The sequence below is a fragment of the Octodon degus genome, unplaced genomic scaffold (genome assembly GCF_000260255.1).
Source record: "Octodon degus isolate 3935 unplaced genomic scaffold, OctDeg1.0 scaffold00092, whole genome shotgun sequence".
Taxonomy (NCBI): Eukaryota; Metazoa; Chordata; class Mammalia; order Rodentia; family Octodontidae; genus Octodon; species Octodon degus.
In genome coordinates this window covers 6,400,859-6,426,172 of record NW_004524668.1, presented here as the reverse complement: position 1 = coordinate 6,426,172, position 25,314 = coordinate 6,400,859, and the positions used below count along the sequence as shown (strand labels likewise).

Genomic DNA, 25,314 nt, shown 5'->3' with positions numbered 1-25,314 from the left:
GGAGGCCGAGAAACAAAGGATCACTATGAGTCCGATATGTGTAGTAAGACTCTGTAGACCCTGTACTAAATACATTAAAAAAAAAAAAAAGACTATCCTCTGCTATAGAAGTAGACTTTAAGTGATCTTCCTAAGACACAAAAAGGATAACACCAGATTCATTCATCGTTTGGCTTTATTCTGTCACATGGTACATCTCACCACAAGGCAAGATTCACAGCAAAGTCCTATGAATCCCCCAATCCATGAAAAAGCAAACATTTTAGGGTTCCTTTAATTTGTAGCAGACACAGCATCCCAGCCAATCAGCCATGCAATATTCACAAGAGTCCAGTTTCCTCTCCTGGCCATTTTTCTCTTGTTTAAAGCTTCAAAGGTTGGGTCCAGGGCTACAGTTGGAGCTCACTGGTACAGTGTTTGCCTAGTATGTGTCTGAGGTCCTGGGTTTGATCCCTAGCACCACACTCAAAAAAGGTAAGTACACCTTAAACCTGCTCATTTTAAGAGAAATGATATATTTACATCTAAAACTAGCTGGGGGGATAGCCCAGTGCTACAGTATATGAGGCTCTGGGTTGATTCCCCAACACATACACACAGGAAATTAAAAATAAATACGGTCCTTAAACAAGAGCATCTTTCTCTGGGGTTTAAGATAACTAGGCCAGCCTGTGGGCCAAATGAGAACATGAAATCTCTTCAGGTTCAGACAACTCAGTAGCTCTAAAAAATCCTTTGTTCTGACACATCTCAGGAGAATCACATAGATGATGACAAGCAAACCAAGATGCTATACAAACTTGGCTTTGATAAACCCAAAAGAACAGGTGCTCAACCTTACGGGTGTAGAGGGGCGCGCCTATAATCCCAGTACTCAGAAAGCTGAGGCAAGAGCATCATGGTGAGTTCAAGGCCAGCCTGGGCTCCACAGTGAATGCAAGGCCAGCACAAACTACATATCAAGACCCTGTCTCACAAAAAAAAAAAAAAAAGGAAAGAAAAAGCATGACACTAGAGCAATGCTGTGGTACTGGAACTATGGCGCACATGCTGCAGCCGGCTTTCTCATCAGTGAAAGCTCTAAAAGGTTCACCATCACTGCAATAGAGGCTTAAAGTTAGTTTTGACATCATGTATGGAATCCTCAGTCTAAGCTACTTTGGAGAGAAGCCTCAAGAGTGCATCAGTGCTCTAGGATAGACCCTGCATCTCCCCACCCACCAAGGTCAAGCAGCAAATGCACCTACAGGACACAGTGAGCAACAGGCGCACCCTACCAACTTAGAACCAAGAGGCAGGGAAAAGTCAGGATTTCTAGAGCAGAACGGGAAACACAAAAGGCAAACCAGGGCTAGGGATATAGCTCAGCAGCATGGCGCCTGCCTGCTTCACAAGCACAAGGTCCTGAGTTTGACTCCCGGTTCAAAAAAAAAGTAGCAAACTAAAATGAATTTAAACATGCCTTGCAAAAGAGAAACAGGAAGGCTTAGGGATATAGCTCAATGTTAGAGCATTTGCCTGCTTACATGAAGGTTTGGGTTAGATCCTCAGCAGTAGAAAAAAGAAAAATCAGCCATGATAAATACAATCATTACATACTATAAGCATGTAGCATGTAGTATTTTTTAACAAAAATTAAAAAGAAAAAGAAAAGAATTTTGCTTTGTTTTATTTTGTTTTGTGGTCCTGGGGTTGAACCCATGGCCTTCTCAGTAAGGTACACCTCCACAGTACCACCCTGTATGCTGAGATAGGGTGTCTCTATGTCACTAACTTGCTCAGGCTGAGCTTAAATTTACGACCATCCTGCCTCAACCTAGCAGAGTAATGGGATTGCAAATAGGGGTCACTGCACTTGGCTCAGTTAAAGGTCGTGTTTTAAAACACAACATTCATGAGTGGACAAAGGAAGGAAATGGCAGTGGCCCTAGGCTTTGGGGGAACATCGATCAGACGCCGGGAGATCACCAGCTGAGTTGGATGGGTCCAGTCTCTATCCACAGGATCGTGGACCCAAAGTCTCAAAAGCAGTTCTACATTAATCTCCACGAGAGCAGAACCCAACACACACATTCCACCAGTCCCCCAGGCGCAGCTGTAGCGCCTCAGCTGCCGCCACCATGACTCTCCACTCAGCGCGGAGTCTTCAGTCTACCTCCAGGCTCGGTTCAGGAGCTTTACCTGCGCCAGCCTCTTAGTGATCATGGTGGCAAAGACCAGGCCAAAGAGGACACCGCTGATCAACACGTAGTCGTAGTCATCCTTCAGGACATCAAACTGTTTGGATGGGTAGACTCGGGTCTGGTAAATATCCAAACCGTAGGCTACAACCTGGCAGGCAAATGGAATGAGAATCAGGAAGCCAGCCAGCCAGTGGGCCACCAAAACCTCAGGTGCAGGTGAAGAAGAAAAGGGGATCCTGCAACGTTCTCCAAGAAGGAAATGAAGAGCAGCCACCTACAGGGTCTTGAGGGCGCCACTCACCAAGCATGTCGACTCCAGGCCCGAGGGAGCTGTGTAGATACCCCGCATTCGAGAGACAGTCTGGTTATAGTTGATGAATCGCTCTGCGTGGATCTGTACATCTGGAGAATAGGGGATGAGGTTCTCCTCTCTGCAAAACATCAGCAGGGAGAAGCACTCTGAGCGGCTGTGAAAGGATCTCCTTTTATATACATCTAACCTCAAATCACCTTCAAGGTCTGCTTGCATTCAGTGGTTAAAAATTTAGCAGCTAAAAGATAGGAAGGACTACAGGAAAGAAGGCTGTCTGGGTAGTGAAGGTAAGGTCTGAATTCCTACCTTGTTCTGAATTTGAAAAGAAATAACATGACCCAGTTGACTGGCATTTCACACCACAGGAGGAAAGTCAGAGCTATTTTCTTTTTTTTTTGCGGAACTGGGGATTGACCTCAGGCCCTTGCACTTCCCAGGGAAGTGCTTATTCCACTGAGCCATCTCCCCAGCCCCAAATAAATTAATACACATTTAATGGTAACTCTTTTTTTTTTTTTTGGCGGAACCAGGGATTGAACTCAGGCCCTTGTGCTTGCCAGGGAAGCGCTTATTCCACTGAGCCATCTCCCTGGCCCCAAGTCAGGGCCATTTTCAAATCACCACTCTGGGCTGCCAGGCCAACTCCTGCATCTAAGTGTAACCATCCATTCCTCCTCAGAAAGGCCATTACCGCCCCACCTTTCCCCAGCTTCAACCCCCTCTGGTGCAGTGCTGCAACCACACTGCTCTGTTCCACACAGGCCCACGATGAGCTGCTCTGGCCTCCCACTGCCCACAGGTGTTGGCCCGCAAGAGATGAGCAAACACTGCAATGGTGAAGCACAGACATTAACAGCGACACGAAGGAGTTACTGGCCTCCCCACATATTCTGGCCCCAAGACTTCCGTAACCTCAGTGCCCAGCATTTCCATCATGCACGGCTTCAGCCCCACAGCCTTGTCCTCAACAAGCACAATGCAGAGGCCATGTGCTGCTTGCCCCTTCGCCCTGTGCAGGTCCCCTCCACCCCCGTCACTCTGCGAGCTCCTTCACTTCCTGCAGGTCTTGGCCCCAGTCACCTTCTCAGAGGGGCTGTCCAGGCCACCAGATCCCAACGTGCCCCATGCATAATCCTCCCCATTCCTCATAGCCCATCCCTCTATTATACTTTCCTGCTTAGCTTACGGGTATCTAACATAGCATATATTTTGTTACTTATTGTGTTTCCCCCAGAAGCTCCATGAAGCCAGAATAAGGCACAAAGCTCATCGTTGAGGCCCAGAGGCAGAGCCTCCAGCCCTGCCCACAGGGTTCTCACCTGCTTTGTTCGGTTGGGATCTCAGGACGCCGCGGATCCAGCAAGGCCTTAGGGAGAGAAAGAATTGCTCCGGACGGTAGCCCAACTGCACAGGGAAAAGAGATTGTCACACTGAATCAATTCCAGACAAGGAACAAGTACCAAAATATATTATCATAGAGATCTTAAAGACTTTAAAACAACACCCCCCAAGAAGTCAATGAGGCTCTCTTCAATAGTCAAAATAGTAATCAAATAATATGCAAGGTTTGCATGAAGGTTATCACTTCAGAGATACCAGTTTCTTCATACCACCCTAAAAGATCAACAGATGAAGGTTAACGCTCAAAGCTGGGCACAGTAACGCATGCATTTTATTCCAGCACCAGGAGGCTGAGGCAAGAGGATCACAAGCAAAAAAAAAAAATTAAAAAGGTTAGTGAGAAGGCTGGGGAGATGACACAGTAGAGTAAGCGCTTGGCTGGCAAGAGCAAGGTCCTGAGTTCAATCCCTGGTACCACCAAAAAAAAAAAAAAAAGGGTTAGTGAGGTAGCTCAGTATGAAGGCCCTGGCTCAATCCCCAGAAACACACACACACACACACACACACACACACACACACACACACACTAAAAAGATTAAGAGGGCCTGCTTAGGCAAGCACAGGGACTGGTGTTCAATCCTGGGTACTGCATGCCACACCAGTCCCACCCCTGGGTGTGCTGAGCCAGCCAGAGTCTGGGTGTAGTGGCACATGCCTATAATCCCAGCACTGGGGAGGCTAAAAAGAGGAGTATCACTAACAGTCCAAGCTGCATAGTGAGACCCTGTACCAAATACATTAAAAGATTAATAAGAGTCAAGACACAGGAAAGGAAGGGAAGAAACAGAAAAGAAATTAAGGTACATTAGGTATGAGTACAAACTCCGCACAACAAATATAATCATTGAGTACTGTAAACATCTAATAAAAATTGTCTAAAACCCTCAAGCTCTGGGGAGCAATGAAAGAGAAGAGTATGGAAGATACAGTCTGGATCCCTCGGGCCCTGCCTCCCCCAGTACTAATGCTCCGGCAAAGCAAGGCCCCTCAGCTAGCAAACCAGGCCATGAGCAGCAGCAGACAGCACCAGGGTCAGTGGTGGTGCGCAAAGCTGCCAAGAGAGTGGTTCTCCTCCTATTTTGACAATGTGATCGTGATACTAAGTATCTGTCAGAACTAAGAGTCCCACATATTTCTTAAATCAAGTAGGCAAGGAGCTGGTTAAACATACTCACAGAGTCCTGAACTTAAACTACACAGGATGAGGTCCTGCCAGTTTCTACACAAACCATTCATAATACTGGGGGAAGATAACAATGATCTAGATTCAACAGCTACACAAAAATAAGTGCAATTATTATGTATTACAAGCATCCACTAATAGAGAATCATAAGGGAGTTAACAGTTCGATAAAGTTGCCATTAATAAAACAGGTCTCCATGTTTCTAAAGAGAATGGCAGCAGGGACTGATTTTCGGAGCAAGGTGAGAACACCAAAGGGAAGCAGCTCATCAAAATGACAACAGAGAGAGAAGAGGTCATCTTTAGAGAAGGCAAAGCTGGACGAGGAGACTTCCCACTCCACCAACTGTTCCCTGCAAGCACTCAAATGGCTCCGCTGGCAGTGTGCATCCCGCCCTTCAGTGTCACTGCTGAGGGAACCTGGCCAGCGCAGGGCCCTCCTCCCCACACTCACTGAGCAGGTGTCGGCTGGTGATGCCCCGCTCTGTGATGGTGGCTTCCATGGCACTGATGGAGGAGGGGAAGATGTAGGACTGCTGAAGGACCTGCGGAAGCTGGGGGCGGTCCAGGGAGCTGAAGGCAGTGGCATTGTACTGCTCAGTCCCCTCATAGAGCTCCAGGGCCGTGAACTCATTGCGTCGAGCCTTGGTGTTCCAGTACTGGTACTGTAGGGACACAGAGAAGCAGCTCAGGTTCAGCTGGAAAGGGGAGTTTATATCTGAAAGTACCCTTGAAATGGGCTACGGAGTCAGGGGGAAGCAGAGCACAAGGGCAGCCCAGTTTCCTTATTTCCCAAGCTGCCTAGCGTTCCAGACAGTTGTGTCTAAGCGACCCAAAGTTTACTATGGGATACAGGAATTAAGAACAAGAACCTTCCTAGAAGTCATAACAACAGCTAACTCTGAATGCTTCCTAGGTGCCAGTCATGGCTCTAAGCTAGACTGGAGGTTACTATTACTATCTCTACGTCACTAATGACACAACGCAGAGCTCACATGACTACTTCAAGGGTGGACAGTCAGGAACAGGAAGAGCTAAGACCACAGCTGAGCAATATGATTTGTGGCCCTCACTGCCTGCCCAGACCCTGGGCTGCCTGCCACCCAGCGGGGCTGGGAGCCTATGCAAACACAAAGCAGCAGCTGGCTTTCTGGGAAGGACCTAGACTGGGAGACCTCTCAGTGACTTCGTGTTCCCAACAGACTTCTTACCACCACCCAGTTCTCTGAGTGCACGATGTGGACAGGGCCCTTGGCTTTCTTCTGCACTGAAGAGTGGATGATGCGCCCTGTGACTCCATCGATGAGAAAGACACCAATAAAGGTACGCTCGTGGTGGACGTCTGTGCTCTCTGTCACCACGGCCAGCAAGTTGGGATTCAGGCTCTGGGGAGAGAGAGCAAAGCTCCTTCATACTTGGCTCCACTGTGAGCCTGGGGCATGAGGCCAACCTGGAGCTCATCAGCCTAGCAACAGAACCAGGGCTGCTCACCACAAGAGCCTGCTGTGTCATTTCTAATCATCATACTTGCTTTGTGTCCCTGGGGGCCGCACTAGGTGCCTTACACTGCACTTACTCCCTTTCAACAACCTTATAAAAAGGCTGTTGCTATCCACATTCTGCACATGAGGAATTCAGAGCAGTGCCGCAGCATCTTAAGTCACAGAGGGGCCAGGGAGGTTCAGTGGAATAAGCGTTTCCCTGGCAAGTGCAAAGGCCTGAGTTCAAGTCTGAGTCCCACAAAAAAAAAAAAAAAAATCAAGTCACAGAGCTAGCCTGTGGCCACCAGAAACAAGCCCTGGGCCTACCATCCTAGACCGAAGAACACAGCTCCAGCAATGACACTTCTACTTGTTGGACCCAATTTTCCACAGTCAGCAGTGCCTTCCCCCTTCCTAACTCCAGAGGACATTAGGAGCTTGTCTTACCTGACCTACAAGTACCACACGACACAGGAGCAAGCCCTTCTGGAACACCACCTGCACGTGGATCCAGGACGGAGGTTCCTGGTTTCCCTTCAGACTTATCAGCGTACCTCTCTGTTGGGTCCTCTACATCTCCCTAGTCTGTATCTTTTTATGACTGAGCACACTAAGCAGCACTCAGACACTGGGCATTTCTCTTTTTATTACTTCACAGTACTGGGGATTAAGTAACTAAACCCAGGACCATTACACACTAAGCCATGCGTCAAGTCCTTATTTTTTATTTAGACATAAGGTCTTGCTTGTGACTCAAACTTGTGATCCACCTGTTTCAGCCTCTCAGAGTGCTGGGACTACAGGCATGTGTCACTGTGCCCAACCGGCCCTGAGCATTTCTATCTACACTCACCTGGGGACCTCAGCAAACTCCACAATTCTATCGCTACTTAGCGTTGACATACAAAATTATGTCTTTAAGCTAGATTACTGCTAAACTCCCAGTTACTAAGGGTCCCTTCTCCTTAGATGAGCTATACTTCCAAAGCCTCAGACTGAAAGAATTATTGTCTGCTTAAACCTGTCTTGCCTCAGGCTTTCCACCAAGTCAGTACGACTCCTTATGTCTTCGTCACAAAATACTGTCTATGGGGGGCCAGGGAGATGGCTCAGTAGAATAAGCACTTCCCTGGCAAGCGCAAGGGCCTGAGTTCAATTTCCAGTTCCTCCAAAAAACAAACAAACAAAAAAACCAGACAAAATACTGTCTGCATTGTTCTTGATGCTTCTTTCTAGTGTGTGGCCACAAGCACGCGCATGGTGGGGGCAGGGATACTACTGACTCTACCTTTGGTGTCCAGAACCTATTCCCTCCTCACCACTTACATACTACCAACCTAGTTCCAGCCACATTGCCTGGCCCAAATTGCTACAATGGCCTCACTGGTCTTCCTGTTCTCTTCCTTGGGTATAGTCCAGTCAAGGCCAAGTGAACCTCATGTAAAAGTTCAATCTCAGGCATTATGTCACTTCTCTGCTCAAAACTCCCCAGTGGCTAGGCTCTTCTCTTCCCAAGGGAAGCCAGAATGATCCCTGCGTGACCCAGTCCCACGCCTCCAACCGCAGCAGCCCTGACACCTCTCCCTAGTCAGGTCCTGTTCTCATCACGTGGCCTTTCTCTCTGTTCCTCTAACACCAGGGCAGGCTCTGGCTTTCCTGTTCGGAAGGCTCTTCCTCCAGGTACCCATAGCCCACATCTTCTCCCAAGTCTTCTAAACCTGGCACTTTCTCAGTGAGACCCTCCTTAGCTACCAGTTTTTAACTATACCTGCTTCCCAGTTCCCCAGTTCTTCCTGTTCCCTTGTTCCGGCTTCATGTTTCTCTCCTGAACTGGGCCCATGCTAAGTGACAATGTAATCTGCATTTTTAGAGCCAGCAAGATAGCTCAGCAGACTAAGCGCCTGCTTAGGCAAATGCTGGGACCGAGGATCTATCCCCAGAACCCCATGCTGTGCTGGCCCCACCCCCAGGTGGCCTGAGCCAGGCTCTGATTCCAAACATGGTGGCCCATGCCTGCAATCTAGCGCTGGGGAGGCTGAAAATAGGAGGAGCGCTACAAGTCTGAGCTGCATAGTGAGACCTCGTACCAAATACATTAAAAAAAAAAAAAAAAAATTTTCTTTTTTTTTTTTTTTTTTTGCAGAACCAGGTATTGAACTCAGGCCCCTGTGCTTGCCAGGGAAGCGCTTATTCTACTGAGCTATCTCCCTGGCCCCAAAAATCTACATTTTTGTGTTTTTAGAGACAGGGTCTTACTTTGCAGTTCAGGCTGACCTTGAACTCACTATGCAGCCAAAGCTCGTAATCTGCCTATTTATTGTTTTGACTATTAGCCTCTCCCAACAATGACAACTTCAGAAGACAGAAGTTTCGTCTGTTGTTCACTGATATGTTCTACTCTCTAAAAAGAACATGTAATACCCAGCTATGACTCGCTTCTTTACTTCTTTCCAAAACTCCATAACCACAGCCTAACCATGAGAAAACATCAGAAAAACCACAACTGAGAGATGTTCTACAATACACCTGACTACTACTCTTCAAATTATGAAGGTCCTGGGCCCGGGGAGATGGCTCAGTAGAATAAGTGCTTGCCTGGCAAGTGCAGGGTCCTGAGTTCAATCCCCGGTACAGCAACAAAGTAAAAAATAAAAAAAATTTTTAAAAAATCAAGGTCCTGAAAAACAAGGGGAGACTGAAAACCTGTCTTAGACCACAGGGCACTAAAGAAGCCTGACGGCTAAATGCACTGTGTGACTGTACTCTAAAATAATGGCATCAGCAAAAAATCTGGTGAAACTCAAATAAAATCTGGAGTTTAGGTGATGGTTGCATGCTAACGCTGGTTTCCTAGTTTAGATAAATGTACCGTGGTTGTGTAGGCAAACTAGGACGAGGGACAGGAATTCTATGCATTACATCCACAACTTTTCTGGGGTTTTCTTGGGCTTGTTTTGTTTTTTGAGTTTTTTTATGATAGCATCTTGATTTGTAGTTTAGACTTTCCTTGAACTCATTATGTAGACAAAGATGGCCATATGGAAGTCCTCCAGCCTCAGCCTCCCGAGTGCTAGGCAGGCATGTGTCACCACACCCAGTCACCACTATTTTTTCTTATAATTCTACAATCAAAATTTAAAAAGTTGAAACTGTCTCATTGCTATCTGTTTATCAATAAAATTTTGAAAGAAAAAAAATTTAAAAAGTTTGGCCAGGGGCTGGGGAGATAGCTGAGCAGTCTAAGAGCCTGCCTGGCAAGCACAAGGACCCAGGTTCAACCTCCCAGTACCACAAGCTGTGCCAGCCCTAGGCACCGAGCTGGCTGTGGTGGTGCACACCTTTCTCCCAGCACTAGGGAGGTCAAGAGGAACACTACAAGTCTGAGCTGCATAGTGAGACCCTGTATTAAATAGTTTAAAAAGTAATAATAAATAAAATTTAAAAAATAAAAAGTTGGAAAAAATAAATAAATAAAAGGTTTGGCTAGGCAGAGTGCTGTACACCTGCAATCCTAGCGCTTGGGAGGCTGAGGCAAGAGAATCGTTGTGAGTTTGAGACCAGCCTAGGCTACAAAATGAGCATAAGGCTCACCTGAGCTGTACAGTGAGATCATGCCTCAAAAAAATTCAGTTTATTTAAAAAAACAGCCTACAGTAACTGCATAATAAATATAAATTTTAAAAGCACTGCTCCTGGTTACCACTCATTTTACCATGTAAATGGCAAAATTTTGCATACGGTACTTTTTTTTTTCTTTTTTTAACTTTATTTATTTGTGTGTGTGTGTGTGTGTGTGTGTGTGTGTGTGGCCAGCTCAGCCCACCAGGGGGCGGGGCTGGCTGGCATGTGGTGCTGGGGGATTGAACCGCGGTCCCTGTGCTTTGCTAAGCTTGTTCTAAGTAGGTGCTTTAGACCACTGAGCCATCTCACCAGCCCCATACTTTTTTTTTCTACTACAAATACTTATGAGCTTTTTAAAACTTTAAAAAAGTTTACATTGCTTTGAACCTTTTTTTTTTTTGTGCATGGTGCTAGAGATCTGACTCAGGGCCTCAAGCACTTTACCACTGAACCTCATCCCCAGTCTAAAAACGTCCTTTAGAATGTACGCTATTTTGGTCATTCTCAATAGGTAAACTTAAAGGCTACCACAAGGAAGATGTTATCAATAAAGAAGTCGAGTCAGCAGGACCAGTGTTACCTAAGTGGCAGTCGCTATCCCAGTCACTTCAGTTTCTGTAATGTTCAGGACGATATATGGAAGTCAGTGCTGTTCTACCATCAGAATGGTGAAAGTGGACATGCAGGCAGCCCAGGTAAGCCAGCGGTAAGGAGGAGCGAGGCCCAGCAGGGCCAGGTCGGAACCTGGCAGCCCAACTCGAGGCCTGCACTCACTATGCCACTCTTCAGGCAGCCTTGCTACCCGAGGACATGATAAATGTTCATCCCAACCACGACTACAGCCTCGCACAGGCAGCATTACAGCCCAGTCGGCATCTCTCCTTCCTCCCTTGACCACTAATTTGAGCGCTGGATCATAGCCATGGAATCTTTTGCATTTTTTCTTCTCTTTGTGGTGCTGGGGATTAAACTGAGGCCTCACACACACTTTAATGCTCTGTCCTTAAACCCCAGACCTAGATGGAGTTTCTGACAGACTGCCTAAAGTTTAACCCCAGAAGGGTGTACTGGCGTTGCCACTACTGCTACTACTAAAAACAAACATCGCGCACTTGGGAGGCTGAAAATAGGAGAATCACTAAGAGTCCAACCTACGTAGTGAGACCTTGTACTAAATATATTTAAAAAAAAAAAACATCTCTCAGGTAGTTACCACACACGCACCAGGCACTGGGCTCGGCAAGAGCACTTGCTGTCACCATCCCAACCACTACACATTGGGAGTGCATAATGCCCAGGCCAAGGGTGCAACTCAGGGGCAGAGCATCTCCCTAGTATGGCAGAGGCCCCACTGCTACCCAAAAAAGGCCCACTTCACTGACAGTAAATCAAGGTTGCAAGAGACTAAATGACTCACCCAAGATCACACAGCCACCAAATCCTAGCACCACAATTCAAAGCCTAGTTGCCCTGAGCCAGTCAGCTATGCCGTACCTTGTAGAGCACACTGCGGTCCCCCATCACCCGGCCCTGGGAATGGACGTGCTCGCTGCTGCGCTTGCCCTTCACCTTGACGATGCGCTGGACCTCGGGGGGGATGGTCAGCTCCCAGCTCAGCTCGGTGGTGAGGTCCTAGGGCAAAAGCACTTGTGAACGGAGGGCACGTGCAGGCCTGAGACAGCTGCGACTGAAATGCGCAGCAGCTTAGCCTCTGTGCTGGAAGGCCAAAGCTGTTTGAAACAGCAGTGAAGATCTGGCTTATGAAGAGCTTTAGAACCCTCAGCCTGATTAAGAAAAACACTAAACCCAGTAAGAAAACAATACTCAACAGTATGTCATGTTTACCTGAGGAGAAGTATCCAAGCAAAGCTTGCCATTTATTAATAAGATCTACAGTCCCTGTACACTATGGCCACCAGGGATTACGAAGCTAGCAGGGTCATTATAGGAAAACAACGGACACTAACTGTCCGACACAGTGTACATCTACACTCCAGAAATACAGGGTACTTCTGGTGGGTGCCACCACACAGGAGCCCTCACTCAGCCCTGCCAGCCGGGAGGTGGGGGTGGCCCCTCGGCGCTGCCAAGACAGTGTATATACTGACTGCAAGAGCGGGGCTCAAGGGTGTCAGCCTCAGGGCAAGCCGTCTCATTTATAAAAATAAAATTCAAAGACACATTCTGTCAAGAGTTTGTCAAGGGGCTGGAGAGATGGCTCAGTGGTCTAAAGCACCTACTTGAAACAAGCTTGGCAAAGCACAGGGACCGCGGTTCAATCCTCCAGCACCACATGCCAGCCAGCCCCGCTCCCTGGTGGGCTGAGCTGGCCACACACACACACACACAATAAATACATGTAATAAATAAAAATAAATAAATATTTAAAAAAAAAAAAAAAAGAGTTTGTCAATAACATCTTTGTGCAAAAATACAACTCTGTTCAACCCCCATTCCGACTTCCCATCCTCCTGGGAGCCAAGAAAACGCCCCTTGCCTGGGCTATAGCAAAGGAGTGTAGCTGAAAAGGCTGTGAGCGTAGACTTGGACCATCCTGCACTGCTGCATCTACAACACCTACAGCCACGTGTGCCAGAGCAGCCGCCCAACTAACAGGGACAAATGACTGACTCACGTCAGGATTATGCTAAGTTTACAATAGGACTAGAAGCATGGCTCCTATCTGTTAAGTAACCAGGAAACGCCCCATCCCCCATGCAAAGAGTCCTGCCAGAATGCCCCTTGTCTATCTGTCACAGTGCACCACTGTGGAGACAGGATGAGAAAGATTTATGAGAGATGAAATTTATTTATTTATTGGCGGAACCTAGGATTGAACTCAGGCTATTGTGCTTGCCAGGCAAGCACTTATTCTACTGAGCTATCTCCCCAGCCCCAAGAAATAAAATTTAATCCAATCATGGAGAACTCAAAGAGGCCACTTCTTGGGCATAAGAGAGCCCCAGGGAAACAGCCACCAAATGAGACTTCCACAGTTATTTATTTGTAACTCAGGGACATGGGAACAAGACATAAAAAAAAGGTATTTTGCAGCCTATTCTATAGGAGTTGCCAGGGGACAGGGCTGGAATGGGGTAGTTTGGAACATGGGACATGTCAACAATCTCAACAGGGCAGAGAGAACACAGTGGCCAAAGCAGACATCTCTGATGGTGACTTGCTCTTCCTTCTGCCGACCACAGTCCTGCAGATTCTGCTCTGAACTCTACCTGTGCAGGCCAGGAGCGCAGGACCTGCTGCTCACCGAGGTCCCTCCCTTCGCCCACTCAGGTTCAGTCACTCCTTGGCCAATGTCTCCCCACACCTACCTTTCGAAGCCGATATCCACTTAGCCGCCCCTGCTCTGCATCCACCAAATAGAAGAAGATGGACGGGGCAAGCTCATGTAGCTGTCGCAAGACATTCCGAGTGGCTGGGAAAGCTGTGACCTTAAAAACCCAGAAAGTCCAAGAAAAGGGTTAAAGCAAAGTTCAGGACTCTCTAAGTCTTGGTACCCAATGCTTTCCCATCAGAGTCCCTTAGCAATACAACAACAAATCTCAAAGCAATTGCAGCCTGTGGACTCTAGTCAGGGCTTCAATTTAGGTAAAAACTGAAACGATCACGAAGGCAGCAAGAGCAGCCATGTCTCTGAGGGACGCGCGTGAGCGAGCACGTCAGCTGCAGCCCACACGCTGCTCTGGTCCGCTGCTGTGTGACGGCCACCCCCTGCTCACCTCGTGCGAATGTCTCCGCCCTCCCAAAGGCGCGTTACCTTGTACTCGTCGTCTATCAACAGCAACACCTTGGCATAGTCTTGATCCATGACCGGGAGAAGCAAGGACTGCAAGATGGGGCGCTTGAGCACTGGGGGAGCCACCTGACTCCACTTCCCAAAAATGGGATTGAAGACGTACAGAGAGCTCATTCCTGTTTCCTAAAGAGGGCAGGCAAACACAGCAAGAATATAAATCACAAGGGTATAAAGTGGGAAACCTGAGACTTTAGCTCAACTGCAAGGAATTCCCTACTCTTTGTCCTCTTTGTGGGAAAATTAAGTTCTTGGCTGCAGAGAAATAGTCACTTAGGCTCAAAGAAGTCAAACTGCTTCTGGCTCCAAACCTAACCACGAACTGGATGTGGTGATGAGCAAAGAAAAAGGTGATGTGCGCAGAGGCCAGGACGGTGGTGCACACGTGCAGGCCAGCACCTTGGGAGGCTGGGCCGGGAGGATCTCACATTCAAGCCTAGACTAAGCAATTTAGTAAGACCTTGTCCGAAAATGAAAAATAAAATGGACTAGGGATGTGGCTCAGTGCAGAGCCCTGGGTTCAGTCCTCAGTACCACAAACAAACAGACCAACTGCAATTCAGTAACACCGCGACGGCATTTCCAGAAGAGTGCCTACCAGCCAGCCCCCTCTAATATTAGAATGGACATAAACTCTGTCCTCATTCTGGAGGTAGGAATATATAGCTTTGCAATGTCCTACCCTCCCTCCTAGAGAAAGGCGAAAAAAGTTACTCAACTACATCCTACGACTAGAAAGAAAACAGGCAGAAATGAAACCTGCTTTTGATCAACTTCACATCAGCCCTGGATAGTTCCTCCATTCCTCCACCCAGACAAGAAACTGGAAGAAACTCGAGTCCTAACCCTTGCATGTTCCTCAGGGACTCACACAGTCAAAGGTCTGGGAGAAATCTGAATTGCTAAACACCAGAAAAGCCACTCCAGTCAGACTGACAGGCTCACCTTGTCCTTTATCAGGAGCGTGCACTGTGGGGGGTGGGGGAAGTGAGCAGTCGTTCTTTGGACCATCAGCTTAAAGGAGGAGTCTGGCTTGACACTGGGTAGGTACTGTTTCCACAGAATTGTGCCAGAGCTGCTTTCAATGCCAAAAAGCTACAAGATAAACAAATACCTGGCTCACACCTAGAAAGAAAAGCCAAACAACTGATTCTTTGCAAAATGGAATGACTACTACCACCCCCTGAACATCGTAAGTTTGGGCACCTGGGGCTTCTCATCTTACCTTCCCTGAGGCTGTTACCATCACCATCATCTTCTGCAGGTTGAATTCATCCCTAGCCAAGGTGTCGATGTTGATCTCATTCTTAATCTGGCTGCGGGGCTTCCGAGCATCATAGAACATCTTCCAGAGGTGGGAAGTCCATGCTTGCAGGAGGATGAGCTGAGACGAGAGGCGTTTTAGGAACATCCCCAGCAGGCCATCTGGTGTCAGGGAAATGGTAATGCGCGCTGTCAGACTGGGTGTCCAGTAAGTAGGAGGTGCATGCTTTTCCCAAGGAGAGACATGTCCCTCTCCTCTAGAGTGTTTTGGCCACTTACACTCCAGGTGCCAAGCCCTGAGAGGCAGTCAGTCTGATGTCAGCAGTCTCAAACTGAGGTGTGGCTCTACACAAGCTTCCAAAACCCTGACTTCACCTGACTGCAATCTTTAGGAATAAAAGACTAAAATGTCAAGGACTGGCCGTGCACGATAGCCATGCTGTGAATGTCACCACAGCCACACATCCACAATGGCAAGGGAAGGCGTCTGGGTGCCAGGACAAAGCCAGAAGGGAGCGGGGCAGGGTGGGGGGTGGCGGCAGTGCAGGGACAGATGCAACACAAAGGGGTGCCTCTATTTCCCACTGGTCCATGCCTATTTGGTCAATTATAACCTGGACCCAACACACCTGCTTGTAACCCATTCACAGGGCCATTGTTCCCTCCACCCATGACTCCATCAACTAGGCTATCACCCTCCAAATCTCTTTCTCCTGACCAGAGACTTGGTGACAGGCACAAGGCAACATGGTAAACAGCTGCACTCCTTACTACTGTGTGACCTTGGGAAGTGGAGTTAACCTTGACACCTCTTTCCTCATCTGTGAAGGGCATGGAACCCAGAGGGCTGTTAGGAGAGCAGATCACACGATATACTTATAGGGTTCAGGACAGCGCCTGGTACAGGCTAAGTACCAACTGAAAAGTACTATCTTTGCTTATCTATTTTCCATCAACCTCAGCTCAAGGAAGAGAAGTGACCGGCAAAGAGCACAAGTCATAAGCAGAGCAATCCACACACACGTGGGGTCTGTACCTCAAGTCAGAAAAACCACCAAATGCTAGCTAGCCGTGTGGGCAGCCAACAAGCAACAAGGAGCAAGAAGCAGGCTTTACCTTGAATTGCTGGATCCAGGCAGCAGAAACAAACAGTAAAGTCAAATTAATCCTTGGCTTAAGAAAACATGCCAATTCTCAGTATCAAAAAAAAAAAGTGCACTGCTAGCAAGGTTCCTGGCCCAGGCAGGCCCTCAACTGTCTGCTGGGGCGCTAGAGCAATGGCTGGAGGGCAGAAGGGGAGACAGGACTGGCTCGGGGTGCAGTAAATGCAGTTGACTGGGGAAGGGGGCTGACGCTGGCTTTGGAGTATACTGGGCTAGCTCCACAATTAAAGGAAGACACAGTCCTGCTTCTCTAGGGACATGTGGCGGCTGCTTTGGGAACAATGAGGAGACAGTGCCTGACACAGCCCGACAACTTCTAGACACTCAGGTAGTAAGAGCCATTACTATAATAAGTTTGGAGGATTCTGTTTTCCTGCAACATCTTTTCCTAGAGAGATTTATAGTTCGTTCCTTTGCTGGAAAGACTGATTAGAGACCACAGGGACATAAATGCACTAGAAACTCACCCACTTATTTAGAACAGCCAGGCAAACTGGTTGAGCCCAGGAAGGCAGGGACACCGTAGGGCAGCATCTCTTATGTCTATAAACTAGCAGCCCCGACCCCAGAGTAGCCCCCCTCCAGCAGCTTTGCAGGCCAGCCCCGTGGTTCGTACCTGCCTTCTTGCCAAATTCTCCTTCCAGCTCAGCCTGTGCCCCAGTCAGGGGGAGGTCCACCATCTCCAGGCACACCACCTCTGCCAGGGACTCCTCACGGCTCCACAGCACCACCTTCCCTGCTGCAGGAAGCCAGCAGACAAAAGCTCGGCCTGCTTCTGCTACCTTCTAAAGGGACTCCGCTAGGTGGCTCAGGGATCAGCTCTCATATAAAACAGAACAAGCCAGGCTTGGTGGTGTACACCTGTAATTCCAGCTCTTGGGAGGCTGAGGCAGGAGTCCAACTGTGAGTACAGTACCAACCTGAGCTACATAGTGAACCTGAGACTAGCCTGAACCACACAGTTAAAACCTTTCTCAAACAAATAATGGAGCAAGAGGCTAGAGTCAATAAGGGAGGTGAGAAAATTTCAGATCCCACTTTAAAATGCTAAGAACTTCGGGGGAAGGAGGAAGGGATAAAACAGGAATAAAACGATATGTACATGTACCAACTCCTCACAATATAATTATTGTGTACTATAAATATGTATTAATAAAAGAATTTTAGAAGGAAAAAAATGCCAAGAATTTAGTGAAAATCAGGTGCCACTGAGCTCAAAAGAAACATGCATGGATCACTGGGGCTTTCTAGAAGGCTGCTCACCGCTCTAGAATCAGCCTGGCTGGGATGTGAGGCAGGATGAAACGCAGAAGCCCTGCATGACAAACACTCACCCAGCTGCTGCAGGAAAAGCAGCAGATGGTCTTGCGTCTGCACCAAGGCCCGGTAGCCCACTGAGTCATCCTTCTTCAAGAACACCTGGATGTACAGCTACAAGCCAAATAGCCAGTGAGAATCCAGAGGTAGGGGCTGGGGAGATGGCTCAGTAGAATAAGCGCTTGCCTGGCAAGCGCAGAGCCCTGAATTCAATCCCCAGTACCGCAAAAAAAAAAAGAGAATCCAGAGGCTGTCCAGAGCCCCAGACCCCAAGATTCACAGTGTTTGAAGCTGTTAGACATTAACATCATGCCATTATTTAAACATACACCAATTACATAGATGAAAACACAATCAGGAATATTATTTGGAGCCAACATAGAAAGTCCTAAGCCCTCTCAGACCTGTCCATGAGGGAACACCTGACAGTATTATTGGATCCGTCCAAGCCCCAGTCCCACACCACAACACAAGCAGGGGGCCACAATTCGACTTTCCACTTTAGGGATAACAAAGCCAGAGCCCAGAGGCTGAGAAACAATTCCATAACCCTACATGACTCTAGCTAGGATGACGAGCGCAGGTATGGCGCTAAGGCAGCAGGGCCTTGAACCCCAGCAGCATGTCCTACTAGCCGTGACTACAAACGAGGCATCAAATGCCACTGAGCCACAGTAAGATTTGTAAAACTAAGCCAGTAACGACCATGTCACAAGACTGTGGAGAAGGTTCCACCGATTAGAGCACAGCACAAAGCGAGGACAGCACCTGGTGCCCAGCGGCACATGGTTACAGGCCACAGCAGCATTTCCTATTATTTATGACCAGTCAATGGCTCAGGAAGAACCAGAGCCATGGTCAGAAGGCTCTTCGCCAGAATCCACAACTGTGACCTGGCCCTGAGGACAGAAAACCCGAGCTAAGACGCCCACAGGATGGAGTTTAGAGGTAAAGGCTCTGACTCACCCGCTCAGGCCGAGTATCATTCTGCTCCAGGCTGAACGTAATCGTGGTGTCCAGCAGCCGCCGGCCCGTTTCTGCTAAGTAGAGGTTAATGGTGTAGGTCTGGTTGAAGCAAGCCAGTGAGTCCTAGGGGAACAAAGAGCACAGTCAGCTACAGCAGGGTTCCCAACTCTGGCTGGTACTGGCCCACAGCCTGTTAGGAACCAGGCCACAGCAGGAGCTGAGTGACAGGCGAGGAAACCTTCATCCATACTGAGAGTTGGACCACAGCACTCTCCCACCACTCATGTCACTGTCTGAGCTCTGCCTCGGGTCAGATCACTGGCAACAACAGACTCTCACAGGAGTGGGAACCCTACTGCCTCGAATGGCACATGCGAGGGGTCAGGGTGCACCACGCTTGTACAAATTAAATAAATAGAAATGAAGTGCACATTAAACATAAGGCACTTGAATCATACCAAAATCACCTCACCATCCCACATTTATGGAAAAACTGTCTCCCACGAAATTGGTCACAGGTACCCAAAAAAGCTGGGGACCATTGAACTAGAGGAGACCTGCTCCCCACAAAGTCCCCAAAAGATATCTAAGGATTCAGCACAAATACCTTAGCGAAAGACCACAAAGAGAAATATGTGTAAAAGAAAATTAAAAAGCAATGAAAACAGGTTGGATATGTTGGTGCACACCTATAATCTCAACAATCAAGAGGCTGAGGTGGAAGGATCCCCAGGAGTTCCAGGCCAGCAAGGACTACAAAACGAGTTCAAGGACAGCCTGAACTGAATACTGAAACTTTGTCTCCAAAAGGCAAAAAAAAAGCTAAATGCTGGGCCAGTAAGATAGCTCAGTGGACTAAGCACCTGCTTAGGCACATGCAGGGACCATGGTTCCAGCCCAGGTACCGCATGCTGTGACAGCCCTGCCCACAGGCACGCTGAGTTGGAAGTGTCTGGGAGTGGTGGTGCATGCACACCTGTAATCCCAGTGCTGGGGAAGCTGAAAACAGGAGGATCACTACGAGTCTGAGCTGTGTAGTGGGACCCTGTATCAAATACATTAAACAAAGAAAGCTAAATCCTAAGACAGAAATGAGGTACCTGGTGAATAAAGGAAACGACAGCTATGCTTGTTTTAGAAGGAAGCCAGTACATACAGTATAGCAAAGACTACCTAAAGAAGGCTAAGATCCCAAGCAAGGCAGGAGGGGAGGCTCAGGAACTACAGCCTGCGCTGAAGCCACGGCCCAGGGTCCCGTGCTTCCGCCTTAGTGCACACACACCGAGCACCACTGCGCTCTGCTAGCCAGGATCCCCAGAGAAACGGGAACGCTGAAACCCGGGGAAGAACGTAGCTAGGGACAGATTCTAAGGACTCTTCCTCCTCCTTTCACCACGAAAAGGGGTGAAGAAAAGAAGCATCGTTTAGTTTACAGTACGTAGGAGCCGTCCAGGATGGAGAACTCGAAGAGACGCACTAGCCTCAGCTGTGCGCCAGCTTTCTCAGGGGGTCTCCTACATCCCGGCTCCCCAGCCCCCCAGGCTGGCACGCTACCCAGTACCACACCTACCTGTGCACTGGACGTCTCCAGAAAGCTCCCTAGTGACCCATCTTCAGAATTGCTAGCTTTCTGCTAGGGAGAAAAGGACAGGAGAAAATTCAGCCATAGGATCACTCCCCAGTAACCAAAATGAAGCTTTTATGTCTCGCCAGCACTGGGGAAAAGCAAACCTCATTTCTCACGCCTATGCACAAAAATGCAGTGACCCCTAAAAACCTCGATAAAGATGAGGCTGTCACACTGGGTCTCCTTTCTGGGAAGACAGAGGATGTGCACACAGCTCTAGAGGTAAGGAGAGGACTCAGCTCTCAACAGCCTGCCTCACCTGGCAGCTGTGACCAGTCTTCTTGCTCTGAGGCTCCAGGAGAAACCCCACATGCTGCCTGTCACTCTCAGTACTCACCACTTCGTTCCGACAGGTCATGACTGCAGCCACTGTCTTCTCTCCGGTGGTGGCAAAGCTCACAAGAGCCGTCTGGGAGGAAAAAGGGTGTCAACTCCCCAACGGGGCTGCGTTAGGCAGTGGCCTTCTGGATGGTCACCTCTCCAGGGAGCCTCTGGCCTTGGGAGTCCAAAGTGCTCCCAACTTTAGAAATGATGACCAGGGCATCTCAGCACAGAGGGAGGAACTTGCTGCATCTAACAGAACTCTCCACTCCAACACAGCACAGACCACCCTGAACCCCATGCTGCACTCTTTACAAAGAGGGGCTCATATCCCTACCTTCCTATGAACTCCAAGTAAAGCAGGAGTTTTACTCTAAAGATTTCTATAACACCCAGGGAAAAGGGTATGGCATCCCTGCTGTAAGCCCACTCCTCTCAAGCCACTCGGGATGGTGCCATCAACCTCAGGCCTACCATCAAATGTCTCCAGCTTTAAAAACACTGCCTCCTGGCACCCGTGTCTTGGCCAGACCCTCCTGCAACCTACCAACCACACCACCTGCTGTTACCTGGGGGAAGTTTCTGAGCAGACTCAGAGTCCCCTGGTGGTAGTGCAGCAGGGCATAGTGGGTTGGGGACAACTGCAGGAAGAACTGAGGCCGAGAAGGATCCACTGGGTTGGGCTGTGTGGGCAGCACTCGGGGCTGGAATCCACTTCCAAATTCTAAGTCAAGAGACTGAGAGAAGCAAGACAGATTAGGTTCAGGGCAAGCATACCGTTTCATCCCCCACCCCACACTTTGCCAAGGGATACAACTGTACCGGGCAGAGGCTCCTGAAGCTCCTAGCCAGCTTCTCCAAAGGAAAGTGAGGCGCGTTCCCTCAACACCAGATCGGCCAGAGGCCTGAGCTTTCCTACATGACTGCCACAGCTCAGGAAGGCCACAAAACCCCCAGGAGAAACCCTACCCCCAGCCCCAGAGTCACGCTGACCCTCCTGAGCCCTTGGGCTGGGAGAAGCGGCTGCAGCCCTCACCTGCAGTGGGATCTGCCGCAGTTCCCACTCAGTCTCCAGGGCCAAAGTGTGTAGGGAGCCCGAGCTCGGGTCAGGACACACCAGGACAGCCTCTTCTACTACACCACAGGCTCCAGTTAGCCGCTGCAGCCATGGAGTCGAAACCCTCACCTGAAGGAGTGATCAGAACGTGAGCTCCTAAGGGACTTCTAGTACCCTCAGTCCCCCAGCAGCACGGCGACTACAGTGCTGCGAGGGTGCTCAGCTCAGAGATTCTTCACAGTTGGTGCTCCACCCCTCACCAGCCTCCCAAAAACCTCCAAAGGGGAGAAAAATCAGGATTCTTTTTCTGGCCACTAGAAAAATATACTAGATAACTGCAAACATTTGATACTTCAGCTAAATATTTCCCTATGTTTATTATGTAGTGTTTTATAATTTTATTTATTTATTTTGGGGGGCAGAACTAGGGGTTGAACTCAGGCCCTTATGCTTGTCAGGGAAGCACTTATTCTACTGAGCCATCTCCCTGGCCCCTATAATTAATTTATAATAGCACTACCTTAGGAAATATCTAAGGGCAGTGACTAGATCTATGTAACTTTTCAGACAACAAGAAAGAGCACTTCAGGCAGACATAAGTACTTTAAATACATGCCAGTGAGGACAAGCCAGCAGCAAGGGACAGAATCGGGACCCACAAATGGTCCCAATCTACCCAGCCAAGTTCTCTGGCCCCAACGCAATAAGTACGCTGATGATTCCTCCTCCCCCTTTCGCAGGCTCCTCAAACCCGATGCCTCCCCATACCTGCTGAACAATCTCTCCATCCTCCACGTTAAACTTGACCGTGTTCACATGGCTGAAGGGAACCACGCCGAGGGCCCACACCACCCCAGAGCCATAGGAATACACCATCTGATAGTGGATGTTGTCGCTAAGAGGGAAGAAAGAGCAGAGGCCACAGCATTAGCCGTGGGAAGGAACAACCTCAGGGATGTTCCAAAGTCGAGCTGTCAGGCCTTCGCCAGATGTTACAAACTAGCAATCTCCAATTTGCTTAATTCACATGGTTTTGGGTTTTGCTTTTGTTGCTGTTAAAGCCAAAGATGATTTACCACTGACCTGTATCCCCAGCCCCTTTTCATCTTTATTTTGAGTCAAGATCTAAGTTGCTCTTGAACATGTGCTCCTCCAGTCTCAGCCTGCCTATAGCTGGGATTACGGGAGTGACTCACACTGCCCAGCCGTTCATTTTTATTGCTTTGGTTTTGGGTTTTTGGTAGTGTTGAGGATCAAATCCAGGGTCTTACTCATACTAGACATCACTGATAGAGGCCCACTGAGCCACACCTTCAGCACTGCTTTTTTTTTTTCCAGCTATAATAGTTTTTTTTTTTTATTCTTACTTTTCTATGTTCCTATTTTATTCTTTGTTCATTTTAATGAGAGAAAAAACAATACATCAGTTTCAAAACAGGTTAGGACAGCTACAATAATACATTGCATAGATGTAGACATAATATCTTGTCTAAACAATATTAGTACATGCTTTTGTTTTTAATTTGAATACCTGTCAGCATTTAGAAAATCAGAAATGGGGTAACTCCAGGCCTTACCTGCTCACCCACTGGCTAAGTAAGGCTGCCCCCTGGAGGTAGGTCAAGCACACTGCAATTCCCAGGGTGGCCCCATAGGAATTTGACTTTCCATCCCAGCCCTAAACTTTGAAAATGGCCACAGGTGATCCAAGCAGGCCCTTTCCTTTCCCTCCTCTCTCCTATTCCTTCCAACTTCAGTACATTCCACCACCAGGACAGATCCGTTGAAATCCCTCTCAAGCCGCACTCAGGCCCTCCTCCCTTTCTCATTGTTTTACTTCTTAATATGAACAAAAGGCTCAACCTAATGAGATCTAGATGTGGAGAAGCCCAAAGATACCATGCCCAGGAATGTGTGAGTGGCTCCCTTCCTTGGCCAGCTCTAGTGCTCTAGTTTAAGAATTTTTTCTGGGGCTGGAGAGATGGCTCAGTGGTCTAAAGCACCTACTTAGAACAAGCTTAGCAAAAGCATCAGGGACCGCGGTTCAATCCCCCAGCACCACATGCCAGCCAGCCCTGCCCCCTGGTGGGCTGAGCTGGTCTCTCTCTCTCTCTCTCTCTCTCTCTCTCTCTCTCTCTCTCTCTCCCACTCTCTCTCTCTCTCTCTCTCTCTCTCTCTCTCTCAAATAAATAAATAAATAAATAAATAAATAAAATAAAAAGAAATCAGTTTAAAAAAAAAAAAAAGAATTTTTTCTGCCTGCAAAGGACACTTCCAGGGTAGCCACAGCCTGTGGAGTCCAAATCCACCAAGTACAACATACAGCACAACGCCAACATGAAGGCGACCTGGCGAAGCAAATGCTGCAGGACCCCCAGGGGAATGAGGGGCTCTCAGGAAACAGAATGAGGCAGCCATCACCTGGGAGGGGCCGGCCTTACCTCTCTGGGAGATGCTCCACCCACTTCAGGTGCCCACTGGAGAGGTGATGGAGGGCGAGAGTCGTCCTCTTCAGGACTGCGACATACTTCACCGACTCCTGCAGGCCAACCAGTCCAAGAGCCTGGAAACTGAGCACAAGCACGGGGGTGAGGGCCTTGGGCTGGAGCACACAGTCTCACCACTGCCATGCTGGCTGGGGGGTAAGAAAATAGGCTTTGGAGGCAAGAAACACCTGGACGTCAAACTCAGCGGACTTCAGAGTCTGCACCGCAACCACTCAGCCACTCTGCTGACCTGAATCCTCCAATCTCCTAAGAGCCATTTCTTCTTTGCACTAAAACTTACCAACCAGGTCCACTCTCGACCCCACACCTGTCTAACCTACAGCTGTCAGCAAGCCATCACCACTGGGCTGTATGCCACCCTCCCCTCCTTGCTGTGAATTTGGTGACAGAACCTAGCTCACATTCATATGTAGGTTCCCACGCCCTATAGGCTGGGAACCAAGTGCTTACTGAGTAAATTATTATCATTAGACATGTAAGTTAATACCAATACCTCTGTAACTAGCAAAGAGGGAACAGGCACTCATGTTCCAACATTAAAACATGGAGTTTTATATTATGTTCTTTTACCTACAGCTTGGTGGTGGTGCATGCCTATAATCCCAGCACTCAAGAGCCTGGTGAGGATCACCAAGAGTTCAAAACCAGGCTAAACTATATAGTAAAACACTGTCTCAAAAAAAAAAAAGAACATGGCAAAGATCATATATCATACTAAGATGAGAAAAACATTCAAGTATAAAAATAAATACAGATACTGCCCTCAGAGATAGGGTAAACAATCAAAATTTATATGGAACCAGAAGACTCAGAGTAGCAAAAACAATCCTGAGAAACAAGAACAAAGCAGGAAGCAGCATAATCCCAGATTTCAAGTTATATTGCAAAGCTACAGTGATAAAAACAGCATGGTACAAAAACAGGACATATGGGTCACTGCAATAGAACAGAGGATGCAGAAAGCAGCCCAGGCATATTCTGCTATCTTATTCTTGACAGAGGCCAAAAACAATTACTGGGGAGCTGGGGAGATGGCTCAGTTGAATAAGCGCTTCCCTGGCAAGTACAAGGGCCTGAGTTCAATCCCTGTTCCCACCCAA

General features: G+C 48.3%; 1 protein-coding gene across 4 annotated transcripts in view; it reads right to left on the bottom strand.

Annotated features, from left to right (window-relative positions):
• Positions 1-1,442: 1,442 nt before the first annotated feature.
• Emc1 (ER membrane protein complex subunit 1) overlaps positions 1,443-25,314 on the bottom strand; it is a 32,318-nt gene continuing 8,446 nt past the window's right edge. Inside the window, exons 5-24 of one of the 4 annotated variants that reach the window (XM_004637667.2) lie at positions 24,149-24,277; positions 22,476-22,602; positions 21,687-21,836; positions 21,220-21,387; positions 20,667-20,738; positions 20,273-20,335; positions 18,703-18,825; positions 17,754-17,850; positions 17,036-17,158; positions 16,373-16,381; positions 15,219-15,418; positions 14,939-15,088; positions 13,958-14,119; positions 13,512-13,631; positions 11,677-11,814; positions 6,292-6,465; positions 5,535-5,745; positions 3,816-3,900; positions 2,485-2,614; positions 1,443-2,331 (exon numbers count right to left, since the gene is read on the bottom strand). In XM_004637667.2, coding sequence (XP_004637724.1) covers positions 2,152-2,331; positions 2,485-2,614; positions 3,816-3,900; positions 5,535-5,745; positions 6,292-6,465; positions 11,677-11,814; positions 13,512-13,631; positions 13,958-14,119; positions 14,939-15,088; positions 15,219-15,418; positions 16,373-16,381; positions 17,036-17,158; positions 17,754-17,850; positions 18,703-18,825; positions 20,273-20,335; positions 20,667-20,738; positions 21,220-21,387; positions 21,687-21,836; positions 22,476-22,602; positions 24,149-24,277 — 2,611 coding nt within the window. In that variant the 3' untranslated portion in view covers positions 1,443-2,151. The remainder of the gene's footprint in view (positions 2,332-2,484; positions 2,615-3,815; positions 3,901-5,534; positions 5,746-6,291; positions 6,466-11,676; positions 11,815-13,511; positions 13,632-13,957; positions 14,120-14,938; positions 15,089-15,218; positions 15,419-16,372; positions 16,382-17,035; positions 17,159-17,753; positions 17,851-18,702; positions 18,826-20,272; positions 20,336-20,666; positions 20,739-21,219; positions 21,388-21,686; positions 21,837-22,475; positions 22,603-24,148; positions 24,278-25,314) is intronic. The other 3 variants (XM_023722487.1, XM_004637668.2, XM_004637670.2) reach the window with 3 other exon arrangements.